General features: G+C 34.9%; 1 protein-coding gene across 1 annotated transcript in view; it reads right to left on the reverse strand.

Annotated features, from left to right (window-relative positions):
- Nucleotides 1-23,165, reverse strand: part of LOC101895720 (allatostatin-A receptor) — a 111,339-nt gene that overhangs the window by 68,851 nt on the left and 19,323 nt on the right. The window contains exon 3 of the mRNA XM_005181087.4: nucleotides 20,506-20,656. Within this exon, the coding sequence (XP_005181144.3) occupies nucleotides 20,506-20,656 (151 nt within the window). The remainder of the gene's footprint in view (nucleotides 1-20,505; nucleotides 20,657-23,165) is intronic.

Consider the following 23,165-nt stretch of genomic DNA (forward strand, 5'->3'; position numbering starts at 1 on the left):
ACTTGGATTTAATTTTTTAAAAATACTTTTTCGACGTCGTTTATGGATTTCTGAAATATCGTGAATTTTTGAAGAACTTCGTGCCAAAAATTTGGGGATTTTGTAGACATATTATTCAGAACTTCCTGATAAAATATTAAAATCGAGTGCTAATCATAGATTTCTTGATCATTATTCAGATTTTGGCGAAAAAATTCTCAAATCTATTAAATTTACTCCCACTCTTACATATAAAGCCTTAAATCGAGTCTCCAGGATTTTACCTGACTTTAGGGATAAATGAAAAGCGATATAAAATACCAGACAGTTGTGGAAAATAAAGTTTTTTTAGACTTGTATTGAAACTGCAATCAAAATCTTCTTTTTAAATTTATTTTAATTTTACCATTTTGTATTAAAAAATTGGTACAATAACAATTTTTAAATTTCTTTTGTTTGCCCCTTAAGGGGGTCACTTAATGTTCCAAATTTTTCTTTAAAAATAGAAATGTAATCACTTCGGTTGGGTTTCTTGGCAAAAGTTCCCACTTGGTATTCACGTCCCATGTACCCTCTTGTGGTCTGGCATTTGAGAGGAAATAAAAGTGGCATCCGGCTCAAATGGCGTTGTTGCGACCTTTTTCCTCCTTGAAGGGAAAAAAGCGGAAAAACAAGGAAATGCGCCAAGTGAAAAAAGAGGGGGGGATAAACTACACGGATGCACATTGGCACGTAGAGCATTACAAGCCACTGTCGAATCACACCCCAACATAGCTATACATAAGCAAACATGTACACATGTATGTCCTGTTTTCCAAAGCAATTCTCAGCGACAATTTTCATTGCTAGAGGTTTTTTGTTTGTCTTTGTTGTGACCACACAGAAAAGATTTATTTTTCTATTCTCTCTAAGTGGGTTGTGTTGGAGGAGGAGAAGGGGAAGACGTCTTGCTTTCATAGATGTTGCCAAAAAGCACACAACTTGGATAATTGTTTTCAAGGTTAATGTGCAAGAACAATGGAACGTGAACAAACAACAGCAACAACAAAAGCAAAAGCAAAGTAAACATATTTATCGAAACACCATCGAAGTTAGACGTGACTTTTAAAACTTTTGGCCATTGATCACGTTTGACTGCAGCAAAGGGTTCGTTTTTTTTTTTTTTGTTGAGGGGGAAACCATTCGTTTGGTGATTTGTGGTAATGATGTTAAGAGGAGGGAGCGAATTAAAAATACATCAGTGGTACGAGTTTGGAATAAATATTTGTGGCAACATGTGTGGTGTTATGGTTGCATGTTTTAGGTTAAGTTAATCAATGAGGGTAAGAGTGTGAAGCTGCACGACAGACATATAGCCAAGAGTGATTCATCTTAAGTAGCTTTCATAATTATACTCTCAGCTATGTCGCTACATAGGGTGTACATCATTTGATACGGCCAAAACATGCCTCATCGAAATAACGGTATGGGACCCTAGCTCGCTTTTGGACCAAATCCGTTTCAGGAAATTTGGGGTCGATCTAGGGGATTGCAGCCATTCGTCTGTCTGGTTGGTGCGCACGATATCTCTCGAAAGGAGTATCTAATTTGGTTCAAACTTGGTAGATCATAATATTATTATACAACTCAGATTTAGTTCGGAGTTCACTCCTTCTGGTACCTTCCCCACAAAAGGTCATAATATTTACATCAGTGCTAGGTACGGTGCGAAAATGGACAATATCGGTGTACTCATTCTAGTACCTACCTCATAATGGGTCAACATTCTGAATAACCACAACGTTTTTAAAACGTGATAGAAGAGTCAAAATTTTCTCAAATTTCGCATATTTCAATATTTTTAACAACGCTAGGTGCGGTATGAAGGTGGGATGGAACAGATCACTCCTTCTGAGACCTCCACCACAAAGAGTAAACATTTTCAATATCCGCAAAATTTATCAAAGATGGAAGAAGATTTCGATTGCCTTAAAATTTCCCATATCCAGTATTTCTAACAACCCTAAGGCGGATATGAAGATGGGATAGATCGGACCAGTTCTTCAAAAAAAAATCTCTTAATCTTAATATCTAATTTCAGGATTTCACCACCATTCTCAAATGTAGTACCATTTAGTACAACTATAGTATATATTTCCAAAACCGTCTCCTTATCTCAACCCCAGATACCAGGAAAGATACCCAGTATCAAATTTCGGGATTTCAACTCAATTTCAATACCATTTAGTACTTTTCGTACAATTATAGTACATATTTTCAAAATAATGTCCATATCTCAATTCCAGATACCAACAGAGACCTCAATATCAAATTTTGAGGATTCAATCCCTATCCTTTCACACAATACATAATTTTGGTACTTTTCGTTCAATTATAGGACACCAAGAGTGACACCCCTTTCAAATTTTAGGATTCCATCTCTATTCCTTTCACCCAATACCAAATTTAGTACTATTTAGTACTTTTTGTAAAATTATAGTACACATTTCCAAAACTACCATTATATCTGGATTGCAGATACCAATATAGACCTCAGTATCAAATTTAGAGATTCCAGTCCTATCCCTTCACCGAATACCAAATTTAGTAACATTTGGTACTTCCTACAAATTTAGGACGAATTTCTAAGACACCGCCTAATCTAAATATCAAATATCTGAATTTTATCTCTATCTTTTCACCCAATACCAAATGTAGTACCATCTATATATATAAATGTAAGTTGTGTTAGTTACTACGCTTATAACTTAAGAACCGCTGGATTAATTTTAACGATTCACACAAATTCGGAGTTGTCTACTCTCCGAAAAGGATAATATCCAAAAAAATCGCGTAAAAATGTGATATATTAACATTTTCATTTTGACTTTTCAAATGTACAATAGTAATGTTTTATTTTGCATGATTTTTTTCCATTTTGACTTACTTTTTTCTAATGTACATTTGTAGTGTTTTTTTATATTTTATTTTTGAATTCGAATATTTATACCAATTTATTTAATTGACTTGATTTCTTGAGAACTGAAATTGATGGCGGGTTACATGGAAGTGTAGTAGCGAATTATGTGGTGGCGAAACGGAATAGATGATATCGAAATAATTTAACGCGGTCACACCAAAGTTAAAAGATAATTACTTTTTCTAAATCGCTGAAAAATCATGAAAAAGAGATCTCATTGCAAAAATCAAAAAAACATTTTCAATGGATTCGAATTTTAAAGTAATAGTACATTCTATTGACAAACTTTGTAAGGAAGGATCTTAAAACATTTGCTGTAAAAAATCAGCGAAAAAGTTGAAGACTTTTTCAATTTGTTATTCTTTTTTTGTCAATTTTTTTTTCAATTTGTATTATCATATTGAATTCAGTGGATTTTTTGTGAACAAAATAAAGAATAATTTTTCACTAAAAAATTAAATAAGTGCGAAATAGGATGTTAACTGACATCTACCTTTCAACTCCAGGGCCTACATCGTGGGTTAGCTGGAAGATGCGAACACATTTAAACAAACAAAAATGACCGAAAAAGCTTAATGGGGCTCATTTCAAAGCGTGACAATGATCCGTCCAATGAGAGCTCAAAATGCAAAATTCTTTGGGAGAATAATAAGTAATATACCAATATTGAAATAAAAGGTGCAAAATAGTAGAGCGAATGGGACTTTTAGTAAGAAAAGGTTTTATATCCTTCCAGAAATTCTTCCCAAACATTCAAAATACCTAAAATCACTTTTGCAGGTCTTTATATCGATCATAACTCATGGATAAGGGAACAACCCGATTTCATATTTATATAACCATCTATGATTTAAGTTATTTTTGGGGTCTTGGCCGGCCACTTTTTTCATTTTTTGGCCCTTATTTGACATTTTTGTTTCTAAGGGGGTAGATAACCTCTTCGCATAAAATTTGAAATTTTCAGAGTAGGGCCCATATTGGTATTGACCACATTCATCAATTGATTTGGCTAAAAAATTTTATTTATGCCACCCTGGGGTAGGGAACCATCATACAGATAATTGCCACATAGGAATTTATTTAAGTAAAGTCCCCACATTGGAGTATCCCCAAGTCCACTTTCACATCTAATGTGTGGTCAGAAAAGACAATTTTGTATTCTATTGAATTTTTAACCCCCAAGAGAATATTGGTTGGGAACGTAGATTTGGGATGTGCATCCATATGAAATAAATTGTGGAAACATGAACAAATTGCAAATATAAGAAAGTAGCACGGGACCGAATATTTGTTTAATCATCATTGAATTATCCTATGATGAAAATATGGACTTTATGCCATGTTTACGTTAGAACTTTTTGTAGGGTTAACCTACTTTGAGAGGATTTATTTGAAGTAAAAGTAATGGATATGACAATTTAAATCCAAATCCAGTGGGTTAACCCTCATATATATAAACGTACTTTTAAGGGGTCTCCAACTTACAATTTGAATGGCAAATAAAATTAATTCCCATCTTATCATTCTGCCCGCAATTATGAGGTGGATAAAACTATTTTTACTTATTTAAATCACGCGAAATGCTATGACATGCTATATTGTTCTGCTATATTTTTGATTTGGCCTCTATTTGTCATCTTGGATTATAAGGGGTAGAAGAAAGTTTTCAATGTAGGTCGATGTTTCGGAGTAGTGCCCATATAAAGAAGGAACCTCCTGATTTAACCACATTTCAAAGAATTTGGCTAATAATGCGTATTAGGGGGGTGAAAATCTTACACTAAAATTTCAACATATCTACAAATTTTAGAATTTTTATCCATGTTATAATACCCTCTCAAGTCCACCTTTTGGCGGACAAACAGACTGACATGGTTAGGGGGACTTATGAGGGCTCTAATGCACAATCTAAGTTGCTAATGGGTTTAAAAAAGTAATTAACTTTGGCTATTCTTAAATCATTCAGCCCTCAATTATGTAGTATACAAAATAAAGCAAATTCCAAATTACTGCTCATTTGACTGGAAGATTTTGCTACGATTTTTACCATATTAAAAATTAATTTGATCCCTTATATGGCGATAAGATTGATATGTACTTTTTAATAGATTTGTATAGCACATCCACACAGTTGAAGCCCACGGTTTAAATATTGAAGCCCACTGGTTAAAAATGGGTACAGGTATTTTAAAACGCTTTAAATCGACTTGTACGTGAACACTTATATCAGTCATAACTGTGAATAATTATGCTTGGGAATATATGCATAATAGACAAAAACTACGGACCGGCAACGCGGACCGGGCCAGCTAGTTTACTATAAAATAAAATACACACCATATTTCCGATTTCTAGCACTATCAGTTCAATTCATATCAAATATTACCAAATATAGTACTATTTAGTACTTTTCGTGCACACTTCTAAGACCACCTCTTAAACCAACCAAATTTAGTAACATTTTGTACAGTTCCCTCACTTAGTACACATTTCCAAAACCACCTTCAGATATCATTATAACATTCCAATCTTAATTCTCATACTAAATTTCAAGTTTTTGCCTCTATCGGTTCACATGATACCAAATGGGACAATTTTAGAAATTTCGTACCATTTTAGAAAATTTCCTAAATTCAAAGTTCGAATTTCCAATAACCCTTTGGCGGATTTATCCTGCATTATCAGTGTCTCTTATTCCAAATTTCAGAATTCCAGCGCCATATGTTCATCACAATTCCAATTTGTACCCAATTTAGTACTATTTAGTACATACCCCAATCCTACACTCCAACAGTAATATTAATACTGCCTCTCTTGGTTCACCCAAATCCAGATTTTACCAAATTAAGTACCACTTATATACACTTATGTACAAATTTTCAAAACTACTTACATCATACAGTCCAATAGAAATCCTATTTTCAAATTGCAAGATTCCAATTCTATCGGTTTACACAACATTTAAATTGTACCAAATTTAGAGCCATTTAGTACACATGAATGCGAATTTCCAAAACTGCCTACATACCTCAGTTCTACAATGCAATAGTAATTTTATTTCCAAATTTCAAGATTCTAACTATACTGGTTCTCTTAAAATTTAAATAGTACCAAATTGAGTACCATTTAGTACACATAAATACAAATTTCGCGCAAACTACCTACATCAAAAGTCCAATAGAAATCGTATTTGCAATTTTCAGGTTACCAGCTCTATTTATTCACCCAAATCCAAATTGTTCCAAATTTAGTACCATTTATGTACAAATTTTCATGACTACCTCCATCATACAGTCCAATAGGAATCTTATTTTCAAATTTCAGGATTCCAACTCAACCGGTTCACCCAAAATTTTAATTGTTCAAAATTTAGTACCATTTAGTTAAAATTTCCCAAAACTACCCACATTCCTCTGTTCTAGAGTGCAATAGTACACCTGTTTCCAAATTTCAGGATACCAGCTCTATTGGTTCACCCAAATCGAAATTGTACCAAATTTAGTACCATTTTAGTACTTTTTGTGCACGTTAATACAAATTTGGAAAACTTCCTTCATATCCCAATTCAACACTCCGCCAGTAATGTTATTTACAAGTTTCAGAATTGCTGCTCCGTCCGTTCCTTCGGATTCAAATTGTACTAAATTTAGTACCGCTCAGTACTTTTCGTATACATGAGTACATATTTCCAAAACTACCATCTTACATCGACTCTGCTCCTCAACTTGGCTTCCGCTATAAATTTTAAGTTTTTAGCTCTAACCTTTCACATGATACGAAATGGTACCAAATGTAGTACATTTTAGTACACTTAAAGTGCGAATTTCCAAACTCTCTTTGGAACATCTATCATAAACTCCACCAGTACTCTTATTCTAAATTCAAGATTTCTGGCCCTACTACTTCCTCAAATACAAAGGATACCATATTTAGTACCTTTTAATACTTTTCTTACCGTTTTAGTAGGAATTTATGAAAAAAAAACAGCCTTACCTGAAACATTTGGACCATTAGTGATGCTTACCCAAAATTCCAAGTTTATAGCTTCAGCCGTTTCGTCTAGGCGTTGGTGAATCCTTAAGTCAGTTAGTCAATTACTACACTTCTAGAGGTGTACGTCCGCCTGACTGTCTGGTGCCACTATAACTCTTGAAAGGAGAATCCAATTTGGTCCAAATTTGGTATATCCTAATATTATTATTAAACTTGGATCGTGTTAGGAGATGGGCAATATTGGTCCACTGCTTCTGTTACCTTCCCCATATAAGGTTCAAGATTTTGGAAAAATACTTGCGCATAGATAGAGAACGGATTATCCGATTTTGCTCTAAATTTGAAAAATCCTAATAAAATCCTAAGTCAGGTGCGAAAATGGAATATATCGGTCCACTCCTTCTGGTACCTCCCCCCCAAAGGGTCGAAATTTTGAATATCCATGAATATTATAAAAGTAGAAATTTACATCCGATTCCATTTAGACTTGGTACATCTCAATAATTCTAACCTAATAATAACCAAAGCGATTATGAAATCCGAATTATGTATCCGGTTCTCTTCATATTTCGCACATCCCATTATTTGTACTAACTCAGAATCGGCTGTGAAGATGGAATATATCGGTCCTCTCCTTCTAGTACCACCCCCACAAAGAGGTCAAAATTTTGATTAACTACGAAGCACATAAAACGCCAAATTAACATCCGATTCCTTTCTGACTTGGTACATCTGATTATTTCTATCAACGCGGGATCTGTTATAAACATTGTGGAGATCGGACCATTTCTCCTGGTACCTCCCCACCAAGGGTCAAAGTTTTGAATAACCAAAGCGATTATGAAATCCGAAATATGTATCCGGTTCTCTTCATATTTCGCATATCCCATTATTTCTAGTTACACAAGACATTGTATGAAAATAGCAAATATCTGTCCACTCCTTCCGGTACCTCCCCTACAAAGCGGTTAAAATTTTCAATATTCATGAAGCCGATAAAACGCGAAATTAACATCAGATTCCACTCAGATTTGGTACATCTCAATATTTCTATTAGTACTAGATCTGTTACAAAGATGATAGACATCGGACCATTTCTTCTGGTACCTCCCCACATAGGGTTCAAGATTTCTTATAATTTTGCCCAGGCCAATGTTTTTTTTCGGTATTAGATTAATATATTTTAACATTTTCTAAAAAATAGGGAAAATGAGGGCGTAGGAAAAAATGAAGGTGTAGGGAAAACGACAAAAGTCTTATGGGGCGATCCCGATGAGATTAAAACGAAAAATCTTTTATTACTAGGTAAAAACAAGTAAGCAAAGGCTACAGTCGAGCGGGGCGGGGGGAATTCTCCAAAAAGTAAGTCACTGGAATGGACATTTTCGTATTTTGTCTACAAAAGTTGGCAAACTGTTTCACACATTGAATATTTTTGGATGGCCATCCAAAACTGCTTGGCTTTTGCAATGTCCGGTAACCCCCCATTCAAATGTGCGTGAGGATCGAGCGATAATTACGACCTGCTGACAATTTTGCAGTTTTTTGGTCCATTTCAACCCCTAAATATATGGCGATCATCTCCAAAAAGAGTAGACTTCTATTCTGACCCTCATCTTATACCCATGCAAAATTTCGTAAGGATCGGGCCATAAATGCGGTCTGTATATGATATCCTGATATCTTAACTACTTAGTTTTGTTAGCTGTAGAAATATAACCAAATGTTCAATTCAAAATGAAAATATGCCAAAAATATGACAAAATTGAAAAAATATGAGAAAATGTTACAAAATCAATATTTTCATCTTTAGAGAGATATTTTTATGCGATTTTTTTAGACGTTTCTTCTTTCCTGCCAAGAGGCCATTCTGAATTAATGAGAACTGTCAAAATCAGTTCAGCCGTTCTCGACATATAAGAGATCTTTCAAGCATATCTCCTTTGATAGACATATATATAGCACATATTTTGCTATATATCCGATTTGTTGGATAATAACATCAATCTAAAGGTCAGAAGTAACCTTGTGATGGCTTTGTGATTTCGCCGGGATTTAAAATATTCACGGTTTAATGAAAAATTTTGATTTTTTTTCAACACAAAAGATATGGTATATTTTACCCGCTAAATATTATCCGATGACCACCCAAATTAGTAGGCTTCTTCCCCGCCCTAAACTCTATCTACATGCCAAATTTTTCAGCATTTGGTCCATTTCAACCCCTAAACATTTGGCGATCATCTCCAAAAGCAATAGGGTTCTATTCTGGTCCAAGCCCCACCTCCATTCTAAATTTCGTGAAGATCGGGCCATAATTGCGACCTGTAGAGTGATTACAAATTAACATTGACAGACGGACGGACGGACATACATAGCTAAATCGACTCAGCTCGGCGAGCTAGGAAGATTCATATATACTTTCCTATGTGGGAAACGAATATTTCGAGGTGTTACATAATTTTTGGCCCAATCAAACTTATAATACCCCCAACACATAGTGTTGTAGGGTATAAAAATATTAGTGAGGTAACAGGCATCCTTACGGGGCACCTGGGTCTACAAGCTCATCTGTACAAGATAGGTGTGCAGAAAACAGCATATGCAGGGCATGTGGGGAAGATGGCGATACATTGGAACATTTTCTCTGCCAATGTCCAGCGTTTGCAAATTTCAGATTCCTTAGGGAACGACTCCATACCAGACCTGAATCAGACCATGGTAAATAATATAATAGAGTTAAGAAATTTCATAAAGGCAACTGAATTTCAAATATAACAGACTGTAAATATTTAAATAAACGAACTAAATGACTAAGGTATATATCTGCCGACAGAACCGACTGAAGCTTTGCAACTTTTTTATATTGAGATTTCTACTTTATGCATTAAGCCATATGTTGCAACAGTAAGCATCAACGTCATCGGTGGTACTTAAATAAATATTAACCCTAAATTAAGTGCCACTCACTTTACTCAGTTTTTATTACACTTCTTCTTCTTCTCCTCGCCCTCCTTCTGCCTAGCCTCCTTTTTTACTTCCATTTCAATAAACATTATTATCATTATTTTTTTATTATTACCAGGCCATTTCATTTTAAGTTAGTGGCATGTTGTTAACTTTTTTTTTCGAACCAACAACGACGATGATGACAAAGTCTAAAATAGAAAGTCTTCTCCTTAAATTACAGCTGGAAAAAGCAACAGTAAGTCGACACTGAATAAGTTTTTCTCGGTTGCCACCTTCATGAAAAGTGACAAGTTGGAAAAAAAAAAACGGAAGAAAAAAATAAATGTTTGTTGTTGTTTGTTCTGAGAGCGTCTCCCCCCCCCCCCCCCCCCCCTTCCATACGTTGCTGTGTGCCAGTGTCATTATGACAATTTATGCAAGCTTTACTTTGGCTGTCATAACAACGGCAACGACAACGTCAACGACAACGTCAACGACAACGCCAACACTTTAGCCTTGTCTGTGGAATGAAATAAATGCTCGAAGACAACCAACCAACAAGTTTTTGTTGTTGGACGGAAGGGGATCTTCCGTCATAGCAAGTTTTTTGCTTCCACTTTTTCTAAAACTTGCATTTGTTTAGAGGGAGGGGCGGTTGCGAAAGGGAGGGGACAATATGAATATTCATATTTAAATGGAGAACTTCCTTGTTTACCCCTTCGGCACTCTGTGTACCCCTTTCGCTCCCCCCAATAGATATATAAATGTAAATTTATTTCTCAAAAAAAAAAAAAGAAGCTTTTGAAGAAGAAACATGAAAATGTCAACATTACGTGATGGTATTTATATTTTGACGACACAACTTTCGAGTCCTGGAATATTGCATTGATAAAGAGCTCACAACTTGTTCTCCACGTTTTTTTTTCTCCATCATCTTCGTTTTCTTCTTCTCGTTATTTTTATTATATTTACCCAGTATAAGTTTCACAAAATCATATCTCGTTTCAATTTTGTTGCGGGGTGTTTTCTTCTTTTCCATATATTTTCACGAAGCTATGATGCCTGCGAATGCCAACCCTGTTGCTTATCTTTGAGCTGTATTTTTTTTTTTTTTGGTTGGAAATTTGTCTGTCTTGAGTGACAAATCTGCATGGCATTATTTTCTTTGATACATAAATTGTTATTTAAGTTGACAACATCTAAAGTAGCATGTTACTGTTTTTTCTTTATTTTCAAAAAATAATGTTTTAGTAGTTAAGGATTTTTTAAATAGAATTTTTAATAACCTCTGAGCCTTCCTTGCTTTAAGAAAAACCAAAAGATAATAAAGTAGAGTTGAAACCAAAATAATTGGGGCAAGTTCCTCCCTCTTCCACAATTTTTGGAAATTTTCGAAATTATAATTCAACTTTAATTCATGCATTTTACATATATAGGTATATGAATATAAGAAGGTACAGTTACATGGTTTAGGCAATTTTCTGTCGTTGATGGAAGTACCCATAACGAACCGCCAATAACAAATTTGAAACAATATAGGGGAAAAATGTGACATAATAAGTAAACGAGTAGAAAAGCTGTAAGTTCGGACAGGCCAAACTTTGAATACCCTCCACCATTTGGAACGAATTTGGCGATTTTCAAAAAAATAAAATCCGTTAAAAATTCTGTAAAAATCTTTAAAATTCCGAATGTAGCCATTATATTAGGGTCTAAACGACGACGTTGACCTGCATAGGCAACTTTTCTTATAAGCCTTTAAAATAATAAAATGAGAAACTTGAAAAAAAATCAGTGGAACCGTTATAAATCAGTGAAACCGTTATATTGGAGCTATACGAAGACGTGAACCTGCACGGACAATCTTCTGTCATAGGCTGTAGTATGCATTACGAACTCCAAATACCAAATTTGAAACAATTCCGGTGATTAAAGTCGCTAAAATCATCTAAGTACCGAATATCGTGAGATACCGTTATATGGGAGCTATACGAAGACGTGGACCTACATGGCCCATTTTCAATACCATAAGTCCCGCAGACTAATATACATTTGAGTAAAATTGTATCAACTTAATTCATTTCGTTCGGAAACGAGAGTGATTTCCACAAACGAATGGGCATCACTAACCCGACTTAGAATTTTATGCTGATTGAGAATATATATACTTTGTGTGCTCTAAAATGTATATTTCGAGGTGTTACAAACGGAATGGCGAACATAATATGCCCTCCATATTATGGTGGAGAGTATACAAGTAATCAGTCGGTTTTGCAAACAGATGTATACCTTTAGGAAATGTTCGATTATTTAAAAATATGTTGACTTCTATTTTGATTATTCAAATTGTCCGAAGGAGTAGGGTAATATTGTCCATTACGTATGGGACAACGTGTCAGGATTATGTTGATTACTTCCTTCACTTTGTATGCGATATGTGAAAGATTTTAGAAAATGTTTTCACACTTCATCTAAAAAACAAGTAAGCAAAGGCTACAGTCGAGCGGGGCCGACCGTTGAATACCTTACAATACTATAATAAACGATACAGTTTATATAGGCGAGATACTCGAAAGAATACCACAAGATATTGTGACAAATAATAAAAGAAAACCATCAGGTTTCGTTCTCTAATTTTCGAATAATAGCAACTTAAACTAATTTACTCATTTCCAATTGGTAGATGTTGCACGTAAATGGTCTTCCTAGATCTGGAACCAATATTTCCCATAGACCTATGATCTCTCAGAAGTGGCAAAAGATTAACATTTATTATTGGTTTTTGACTGAATCGCATCTATATGAGATACAGACATTTGACTATATTCTTCAACAGAATCAGCGTTAACGGAATAGTAGAAGTGCGTCTTTCCTGTATTTTTGAATTCTCCAAAAAGTCACACATAGAATATTTTTGGATGGCCATCCAAAACTGCTTGGCTTTTTGCAAAGCCCGTAACCCCCATTCAAATGTGCGTGAGGATCGTGCAATAATAACGACATGCTGACAATTTTGCAGTTTTTTTGGTCCATTTCAACCCCTAAATATATGGCGATCATCTTAAAAAAGAGTAGGCTTCTATTCTGACCCTCATCTGATCCCCCTGCAAAATTTCGTTAGGATCCGGCCATAATTTCGATCTGTATATGATATCCTGATATCCTAACTACTTAGTTTTGTTAGCTTTAGAAATATTACCAAATTTTTAATTCAAAATGAAAATATGCCAAAAATATGACAAAATTAAAAAAATATGAAAAGTGTTACAAAATCAATATTTTAATTTTTAGAGAGATATTTTTATGCGATTTTTTAGACGTTGTTTTTTTCCTGCCAAGAGGCCATTCTGAATTAATGAGAACTGTCGAAATCAGTTCAGCCGTTCTCGATATATAAGAGATCTTTCAAGCATATCTTCTTTGATAGACATATATACCGCATATGTTTGCTCGATTTTTTGATTTTTTGAATCTTAACATCAATGTAAAGATCAGAAGTAACCTTGTCATGGCTTTGTGATTTCGCCGGGATTTAAGATATTTGCGGTTTAATGAAAAATTTTGAATTTTTTCAACAAAAAAGATATGGTCTATTTTACCCGCTAAATATTATCCGATAACCACCCAAATTGGTAGGCTTCTTCCCCGCCCTAAACTCTAGCTACATGCGAAATTCCGCGTTGATTGGTCTATAATTGCTACTGCAAAATCCGACATTTTTTCTGTATTTGGTCCATTTCAACCCCTAAACATTTGGCGATCATCTCCAAGAGAAATAGGGTTCTATTCTGACCCTAGCCCCACATCCATTCTAAATTTCGTGAGGATCGGGCCATAATTGCGACCTGTAGAGTGATTACAAATTAACATGGACAGACGGACAGACGGACAGACGGACGGACGGACATACATAGCTAGATCGACTCAGCTCGGCGAGATAGGAAGATCCATATATACTTTCCTATGTGGGAAATATTTCGTGGTGTTACATAATTTTTGGCCCAATCAAACTTATAATACCCCCAACACATAGTGTTGTAGGGTATAAATATTGGTGTAGGACAAATGACAAGAAAATCGCACAATTCGATCCAATTTTATGCGAAACTACAAATTCTATATTCTTATTTCTGGTTAGATACAGCAAGTCCTTAAGAATTGCTGACTTGTTTTGCAAGTGATAGCAGATAAAAGCATTGAAAATTGTGACTCTTTGTAGGTGAGGTACCAGAAGGGGCTCACAGATATATATCATATTCACAACAGATCTTGTGTTAGCAAAAATGCTTGGATGTGTGAAATTTGAAGCTAGTTGGATGCTTATTTCGCTTTCTTTGAGCGTTTTGTTTTTCAAAATTTTAAGGTGGGGGAGGTACCAGAAGGAGTGCACCGATATATCCCATCTTCACAAAAGATGTTTTAGTAGAAATAATGGGATGTGCGAAATTTGAAGAGCTGTGGGGGATGTACTAGAAGGAGTAGACGCAGAGAATATATGCCATATAAATATTGTGATATGTGTAATGTGAGGACAATCGGAGATTTACATCATATTTTACATGAGTTATATATGAGGGGAGATACTTGATGGAGTTGACCGATATTGTCCATTTCACACCAGACCTAGCACTGATTCAAATATTAGTTGTGCAAAGATGGAGCAAAATCGGATTATCTCTTCTCTTTCTGTGCTATAAATTTTTTTTTTGAAATGTTGACATTTTGTGGGGATGTATAAGAAGGAGTGGACCGATATTTCCCATCTTCGAGGACGATTTGAGATTGACAACAATACTACGATGTAGCAAGTTTGTACATATCAAATCGGATATTCCCTTCGAGAGTTATCGTGCGCGGACGGACGGACATCCCTTGATCGACTCAAAATGTCCTGAAAAGGATTTCATTCAAAAAGACCTACGGTCTAAAACAGTTATTTCGATGAGGCTGATGGTATAAATTAATGAATACCACTCTTGTCCAGGCCCCTACCTCTAACCAGGGTTGATTTCCAAGAAATTCGACCTGAAAGTCGATCCCATTACTCATTCGTAGATAAATGTCAACAAGCCCATTCACTCAAGGGAGGAGACCATAGAGCTACTAGGAGGATGATAAAATGAAAGTGCCGCTGAGCCCTTCCGGCACCAAGAGTTCCAAATCCAAAGACACGAGGGATAAAAAAGCATATCAGCGATCAATTAACTGTAGTCGATATGTCAATGGGGATCCAATAAAGCTTACTGATAAGGAGCTACAGCTTAGCAAGACGGAGCTGAAGTTCGTTAACACAATATTAAGGAAACCTTCGATAAGTAGAATACACCCATGCACAAAAGTGGGGAAAACAGTCAAGGGCTCGAAAAAGGCCACGACTTTGTGGCAAGCCTGAGGTCAGATTTACATTGTCGCGGGTTTAAAAAAAGCAGTGACGAAGAAGAGGAAATCGAAGCCTTCTAAACACTGCCAAGCCGATCAACATAACCTGCTACAAAGAAAAACTCGGTGAAATAACACGTGGACAGATCTGAAACGATGGCTAGGGCTAGAGCGAGCGAATATCGAAGGTGACCAAGTCCAAGTCAGCCAGTGGAAGAATATGGTGACGACAGATCGTCTCGTATCCTTCCCAGAAACCTTGCGATCCAAGGTTAAGGTTATGTATAGAAAAATACGAACAAAATTACAGGATTTTCTTAATAGACAGCTATCACAGGCTAGGTTAAAATTTGTTGGGCAGTATCAAATGATATAAACTGGGAATCCATAATGTGAAGAGTTTAATAACATTGTTTACTAATAACGTCGGGATAGTTTGATACATAGGTCCTTTTTCATATGTTTCCTACAAACACTAAAAACTCTAAAAAAATTTAAATCACATACATATCAGCCGGGTCCACAATTTTGTCTGAACATCCACAACTCTTGTAAAATAAGAACGAGTCACCAATTTTTTAAAATCCGACCTTCGAAGAAGACGCAAAATTAAATGAAATTTCAAGAGGATATGTTAGGTACCATAGACTAAAGATATACAGCTGTTGGAAAACATGGGCCAATGTTTTTACCACTAAAGTCTTGTTTTTCTTTTATGTTAAAAATGCAAAAGGAGTTAAAATTGAGTTTGTTTATTTGTTGCGATTCAATTCAGTTTCGGCAAAATGTAGGCATACTTTTTAATCCATTACAATATAATACAAACTAAATCAAATAAATTCCATCGCCTTTTTAAATAATTTCTATGTAGTTAAACCTTGTGGCATCACACCGTTAGTTAGTTAGTTAGTCTCATTTCAAAATATAAATTATCGGCATTTCGTCAATGCAATAAGTTAAAATGAAAATTAAATCCTCTTTAAGACAAGTTCATAATTTCGCTATAACTTTTTATTTCATATGCCACGAAGCTGTTACTACACCTTAATGTTGTCTCCCCCCAACTTAAAGCTATTGTTCCAAGTAAATGAGAAAATGATAAACCCCATGTTTTATTCTATTTCAAACAACTATCATTATGCATTTGTCGTTTAAACTCTCTTTTCAGGTAATATCAAAATGAACACCGTGACGTATACGCTACCGCTACAGCAACATCAATACGCCACAAAGGCCACCCATTGTAGCCACATTTCAGTCCCAGAGACACAATATTTTAGCTTTTGTTTTTATTTCATTTCCCCCTGAGGCCACAGATGCTCTTCGCAAAAACTTGTTTATCTTTCGCTGCACACAACCCCACCAACAATAATAATAAAATGCTATTATAAATGAAGCACATAAACGCTCACACACACATAACCATTAAAAGAGGTTAGTCAGGTAACCTTTCGAAAAAAATAATGGAAATTGTTAAAGTTCCACTAAAACCATTTATTTAATGGACCCAGCGTAACTGTGTAACCGAATTGTGGGGCGGGTTGTGTGAAAACAAATTATCATTTGTAATGGGAGGGGGAGAATGGAATCGCTTATAAATGCTGGTAAGTAAATCATTTTTAAATATGGAATTTTTATGTAAAATATGTTGGAGATTTGCCACGGAGGAAATTTGTGTGGAAATACAGGTTGGTAAACAAAACTATAAATCTGTGTGCCATTATTTTAAAATATTGTAGCTATGACTAGTAACTTTATAACCATTGGTTTTGTTTTGAATCTATATTCTGTTGGTATTTAACTAAAGTTTTTAAAAAATCAATCATTAAATCTATGTTGTTTCCTAAAACTAATCTTTGAAAAGCCCACGAAAAACTAACGTTGATATCAAAATGCTTAGATCCGTCTGCCTTCAAAAATTCTTTAAAAAAATATTTACGATTTTTTTAACAATATTTTTTTTTAATTCACGGATTGAAATATTCTGACAGATTATAGCTCCACTGGCAATCGAAAACATATTGTTCACAATTTTTTTTTTTTTTTTGGTTTTTGGTTAAATGTTAAGGGTAAAATCTGTTGGTGTTACAAAATCTTAAAACCATCCGCATTTAGGTTTATTGGTTTTTCAAATGAAGTTCGTTACAAAATTAATGATTGGTCTGTGAAACTAACTCTATGTCATAGAAAAACCAATAAAGAAAGTCTTAAAGTCGGGCGAAGCCGACTTTATGACACCCTACACCACTTTGCTAATTTAGTAGAGCTCCACATATCAATTAAAAGTTTTTATGGGAGAATTCAAACATACACGCTATGATTATAATTATAATTTAAAGTTCAAAGGACTAAATATGCCGAAGTATTTGTATCTTTTAAATTCGCAATTTTATTGTCCATTTGGTGCAAATTTAATTTGAAATCGGATAAAGATATATATGGGAGCTATATCCAAATCTGAACCGATCCCGATAAAATTTGGCAAAGATATTTGTGAGCTGTATTTGATATATGTCCCTGAATATCGTTGTTACGGAGTGCATATTACGGCTGTGGGGAACAAATATAACAAATCGGATGAACAATATATGTGGGAGCAATAGCTATATCTGAATCGATCTTCACCAAATTTGACGTACTAGCTTCTAGACTAAATTCGGTCGTAAGTGCCAAATTTCATCCTATTTGGGCAAATATTAAACGTTTGGTGCACAATGAAAGGTAAATCGGACAAAGTTATATATTGGAAGCAATATCCAAATCTGAATCGATCTCGATAAAATTTAGCAAAGGTATTTCTGAGCTGCATTTGATATTTTTCCTCAAATATTGTTGTTACAGAGTGCATATTACGGCTGCGGAGGACAAAAATAAAAAAATCGGATGAACAATATATATGTGAGCTATACCTATATCTGAACCGATTTCGATCAAATTTGGCATACTTTTGTTCAGGCCTAATTTGATTGCGGTGTTATACCCTACACAATCAAGTCGTTGGAATTTTTAAAAAATGACATTGGAATAAAATTCAGAAATTTCAAAACTAGGCATCTGTGGCTCCTAGTTCCCAGTTTTAAAAAATATTCCATTACAGAAAAAATCGTTCACGATTGTACATCTATAGCACCTTGAAAATGTTTCTTTAAACATTCCACAACAGTGCAGATCCTTGAAACTTTTTTAATTTTATTTAAGATTGTGTTCGGGTAGCCCTCAAGCATTTTTGAATAAACTCCTAAGTTCTTTAAAACATTATTTTTGTGAAAATGTTAACCTCGAGCAAGTCACCAAATTCGTATTTCTTGGTGTATTTTTCAAAATTGGGTAAGTTTGGCAAGTCAAAATATTCTGCAAATAAATATTTGTCATACATTTCTGCTATAGATCCTAGAAAACATCAAAAGTCTAAACATTATGTAAACGCCAGAAATCTATAAATATAAAAAAGTAAAAAAGCTGTAAGTTCGCCCGGGTTAAACATTGACTACCCTCCACCATTTGGAACCAAATTGGCAATTCTCAAAAACAATAAAATCCGTCAAAAATTTTGTTAAAATCTTAAAAATTCTGAATGTAGCTGTTATATTAAGATTTATATGACGATATTGACCTGCATAGGTAACTTTTGTCATAAGCCATTATAATATTCAAATGAGAAACTTAAAAAAAATCGGGTATTAAAACACATTTTAGGGTTAAAGCCGTACTTTTTGCGAGTTTATGAAATAATTGACCAATTTTTGCAAATCCCTATATTTTTCATCAGTGCCAGGTTAGGTGCAAAAATGGGCAATATCGGCCTCTTCCATCAAGTACCTCCCTTACACATTCTTATATTCTTATACTCAAATTTCAGGATTCCAACTCTATCGCTTCATCCAAAATGTAATTTCTACCACATTTAGTACTACTTAGTACACATAAGTACGAATTTCCAAAACAACCGCAGTGCTACAATGTAATAGTAATCTCATTTCCAACTTAATTTTTCAACATTTAAATTGTACCAAATTTAGTACCGATTTAGTACAGATAAGTACGGATTTTCTAAAACTGTCTATATACCTTAGTCCTACAATGCAATTTTATTTATAAATTTCAGAATTCGAATTAAATTGTACAAAATTTAGTGCCACTTAGTACTTTTCGAACACATAAGTACAAATTTCCTCCATATCCCAATCCTACACCTCGCCAGTCAAGTTAATTTCAAATTTCAGGATTCCAGCTTCATCCGTTGCTCCAAATTCAAATTGTACTAAATTTAGTACAGTTTAGCACATTTCGTTTACATTAGAAACACTTCCAAAACTACCTTTTCCACACACCTTTACCACAAATTTCAATTTCCGTTCACATGATACCAAATGTTAGCAAATGTAGTACATTTTAGTACACTTATAGTGCGAATTTCCAAAAAACGTTTGCTACATATATCAGAAACTACATCAGTGACGCATATTCCAAATTTAAGAGCTCTATCCCTACTGCTTCCTCAAATACAAAGGGTAAGTACTTTTCGTATCGTCTAGTACGAATTTTCAAAAACCCAACCTTATTCGTGTCGTTGTTCTTTGGAAAGATAGTTTATGTTTAAGTTTGGAGTTTTTTTTGAAGATTTGGTCTTGACCCTCTTTGGTATTTGAATACATTTTTATAAAAAAAAAATCTGCAATTTGAATTCTAAATAATTTGTTCTAAGTCCAGCCATAATTAACAATTTTAAATATTTTTTTTTTTCGATTTGGTTATTTTTCTTGTTTCATTTATTCTGCTCTCTTTCATCATCTTCATCAGATTGATTGCTAATATTAAACGAGATTGCCATTTATCATTGGTATTTTTGAGGTCATGAACAATTCTTTCGCTTGTATAACCACTGCCAATCATCTTTGGGATTCATTCGCTCAGTCATCAGTCCATTTCGTTCATCATCAACCTGCCATCCATGGCATGCTTAACACGTGTCCGGATAATGTGATAGTAATCGTGTGATGAGCAAATTCATCATTCATTAGCTGTAACACAGCAATGATTGCAATTTTCATTCTCTGTTTGTCTCTGTTTTTTTTTTCCACCTCCGAATCAAGGTTTCCAATTCCAGTAACACAATGTAAGTCCAACACAAATGAAAAAGTGCAGCACTTCATTCCATGGTGCTCCACACACACACAACTCACACACACACACACATATATGTGTAAAAGCTTTAATTTGGAAAGGATTTGTTCATTTCCACTTACCTGGAATCCCAGTAAGCTCCACACTTCTTTGTCGGATGAGAAGACACACGCCGTATAATTGTGGCCATTGAATTGATAAATTCGTACCGAATGCGCCAAGGCCACGGGTATCGCCGTTGTCAGGATCAGTATCCAGGCCATGATAATCGCTCTGAAATTGAAAATATATTCGGGAAGGATTTAATAGAAAATCCTAGTATTTTTGTTGAAATATTGATTGGTTGGTTTGGTTTTCATTTGCCGTTAGTGGGTGGTTGAGTGGGCAAAAGAGAGAGGGAGATATAGAGAGAAAATGCTGCCGTTGGAGAACATGCCAGCGGATATTTTGTTTAGATTGCCATTTTTTTGGTTTCATTTCGTTGTTGGTATTTTTTCGCTATTTATTTATGATTGTCGTTACGGAAATCCCTTTACAGGAAAGCTGTTGTGTTCTGTTGTTATCCTTGCTGCTGTTGTTGTAGTCATCCTTGTTGTTGTTGTTTGTTTAGAACTTTGGAGGTGAAAATCGTTGGCTTATCTATTCGATATTGGTTTCATGTGAAAGTGGTTGACAAGTAATTGAGTGTGTTTGACGACGCTGGTGCGCTAGTGTCGCAGGTTCGACTCCAGCATTTAACCTATAAAAGCTGGTATTATTACAACGTGATGTCTTATGAAGATTAGGAGAGCAGGGAACAATATTGAAGATAAACAAGGGATTTGTATGACATTATGGCATATCGAACTATTTGTATGACATTATGGCATAGCAACTAAATACTACACCTTTTTCAATTGTAATTTGAATATTTTTATACCCTCCACCATAATATGGAGGGTATATTAACTTTGTCATTCCGTTTGTAACACCTATCTATACGTCTGTGGAAATCACTCTAGCTTCCGAACGAAATGAAATAGGTTGATAAAGTTTTAATCAAATGTATATTATGTCTGCAGAAGTTTTGGTATTGAAAATGGGCCATGTACGCCCACGTTTTGGTATAGGCTCCATATAATGGCACCTCCATATTTTCGGTATTTTGGTGATTTGAGCTACATTATTCACCGGGAATGTTTCAAATTTGGTATTTGAAGTTCGTAGTGGATATTACAGCCTATGAAAGAATAGTGTCTGTACAGGTCCACGTTTTGGTATAGCACCCATATAACGGTACCTCCCGATATTCGATTTTTTGATGATACTTGCGACAATGTTCACCGGAATTGTTTCAAATATGGTATTTGAAGTTCGTGCGGGTTCACGCTTTCGTATAGCCCCCATATAACGGCACCTCCCGATATTCGGTATTTTGATGATTTTAGCGACATTATTCACCGGAATTGTTTCCAATTTGGTATTTGAAGTTCGTAATGAATACTACAGCCTATGACAGAAAATTGCCTATTCAGGTCCATATCTTCGTATAGCCCTCATATAACGGTACCTCCCGATATTCGGTATTTTGATGATTTTAGCGACATTATACTTCGGAATTATTAAAAATTTAGCGTTTGAATTTCGTAATGGATACTACAGCCTAAAACAGAAAATTTTCTGAGCAGGTCCTTGTCTTCGTATAGCCCCCATATAACGATATCTCCCCATATTCGGTACTTCAATGATTTTAGTGAATTTATTTACCGGAATTGTTTGAAATTTGTTATTTGAAGTGTGTAATGCATATTACAGCCTATGACAGAAGATTGTCTTTGCAGGTTCAGGTCATCGTATAGCCGCGATATAAGGGTACCTCTCTATATATTCGGTATTTTGATGATTTAAGCCACATTATTTACTGAAGAGATTTGGATGCTTATTTCGCTTTCTTTGAGCGTTTTTTTTTTTTCAAAATCTTGAACCCTATGTGGGGGAGGTACCAGAAGAAGTAATCCGATCTCTACCATTTTCATGGCAGATTTTGTGTTAATGGAAAATTAAGATCTACCAAGTCTGAATGGAATCGGATGTTATTTTGGTGTTTTATGAGCTTAATGGGTATTCAAAACTTTAAACCTTTGTGGGGGAGGTACCAGAAGGTTTACCTGATATATTTTATCTTCAAATATAGAGAAATATAGAGAGAAACGCATGCTTATTTCGGATTTTATATTCGATTTGGTTATTCAAAACTTTGAGCCTTTGTGGAGGAGGAACCAGAAAAAATGGTCCGATCTCTACCATCTTTATAGCAGATCTGGCATTGATGGAAATATTGAGATGTGCCAAGTCTGAATAGAATCGGAAGATAATTTCGCGTTTTATGGGATGGGTATTCAAAATATTGACTTTTGTGGGTGAGATACCAGAAAGAATGGACCGACATATCCCATCTACAAACCTGATCTTGGGTTTATAAAAATATTGGGATGTGGGATATTTGAAGACAGTCGGACTTTTACATCATATTTTATAAGAGTTATAATTATTCGAAATTTTGACCCTTTGTGGGAGAGGCACTTGATGGAGTGGACCGATTTTATCCGTGTTTGGACCTGGCCTAGTATTGAGGTAGATATTCGGATTTGAAAAGTTGGAGCAAAATCGGATTATCCTTTCTCCTTCTGTGCAGTAAAATATTTTTTTTTGAAAATTTCGTCCTTTTCTGGTGGAAGTGCCAGAAGGAGTGGACCGAAATATTCCATTTTCACTCCAGACCTTGGGTTAGTAAAAATATTGT

This window comes from Musca domestica, unplaced genomic scaffold (assembly GCF_030504385.1).
Source record: "Musca domestica strain aabys unplaced genomic scaffold, Musca_domestica.polishedcontigs.V.1.1 2, whole genome shotgun sequence".
Taxonomy (NCBI): Eukaryota; Metazoa; Arthropoda; class Insecta; order Diptera; family Muscidae; genus Musca; species Musca domestica.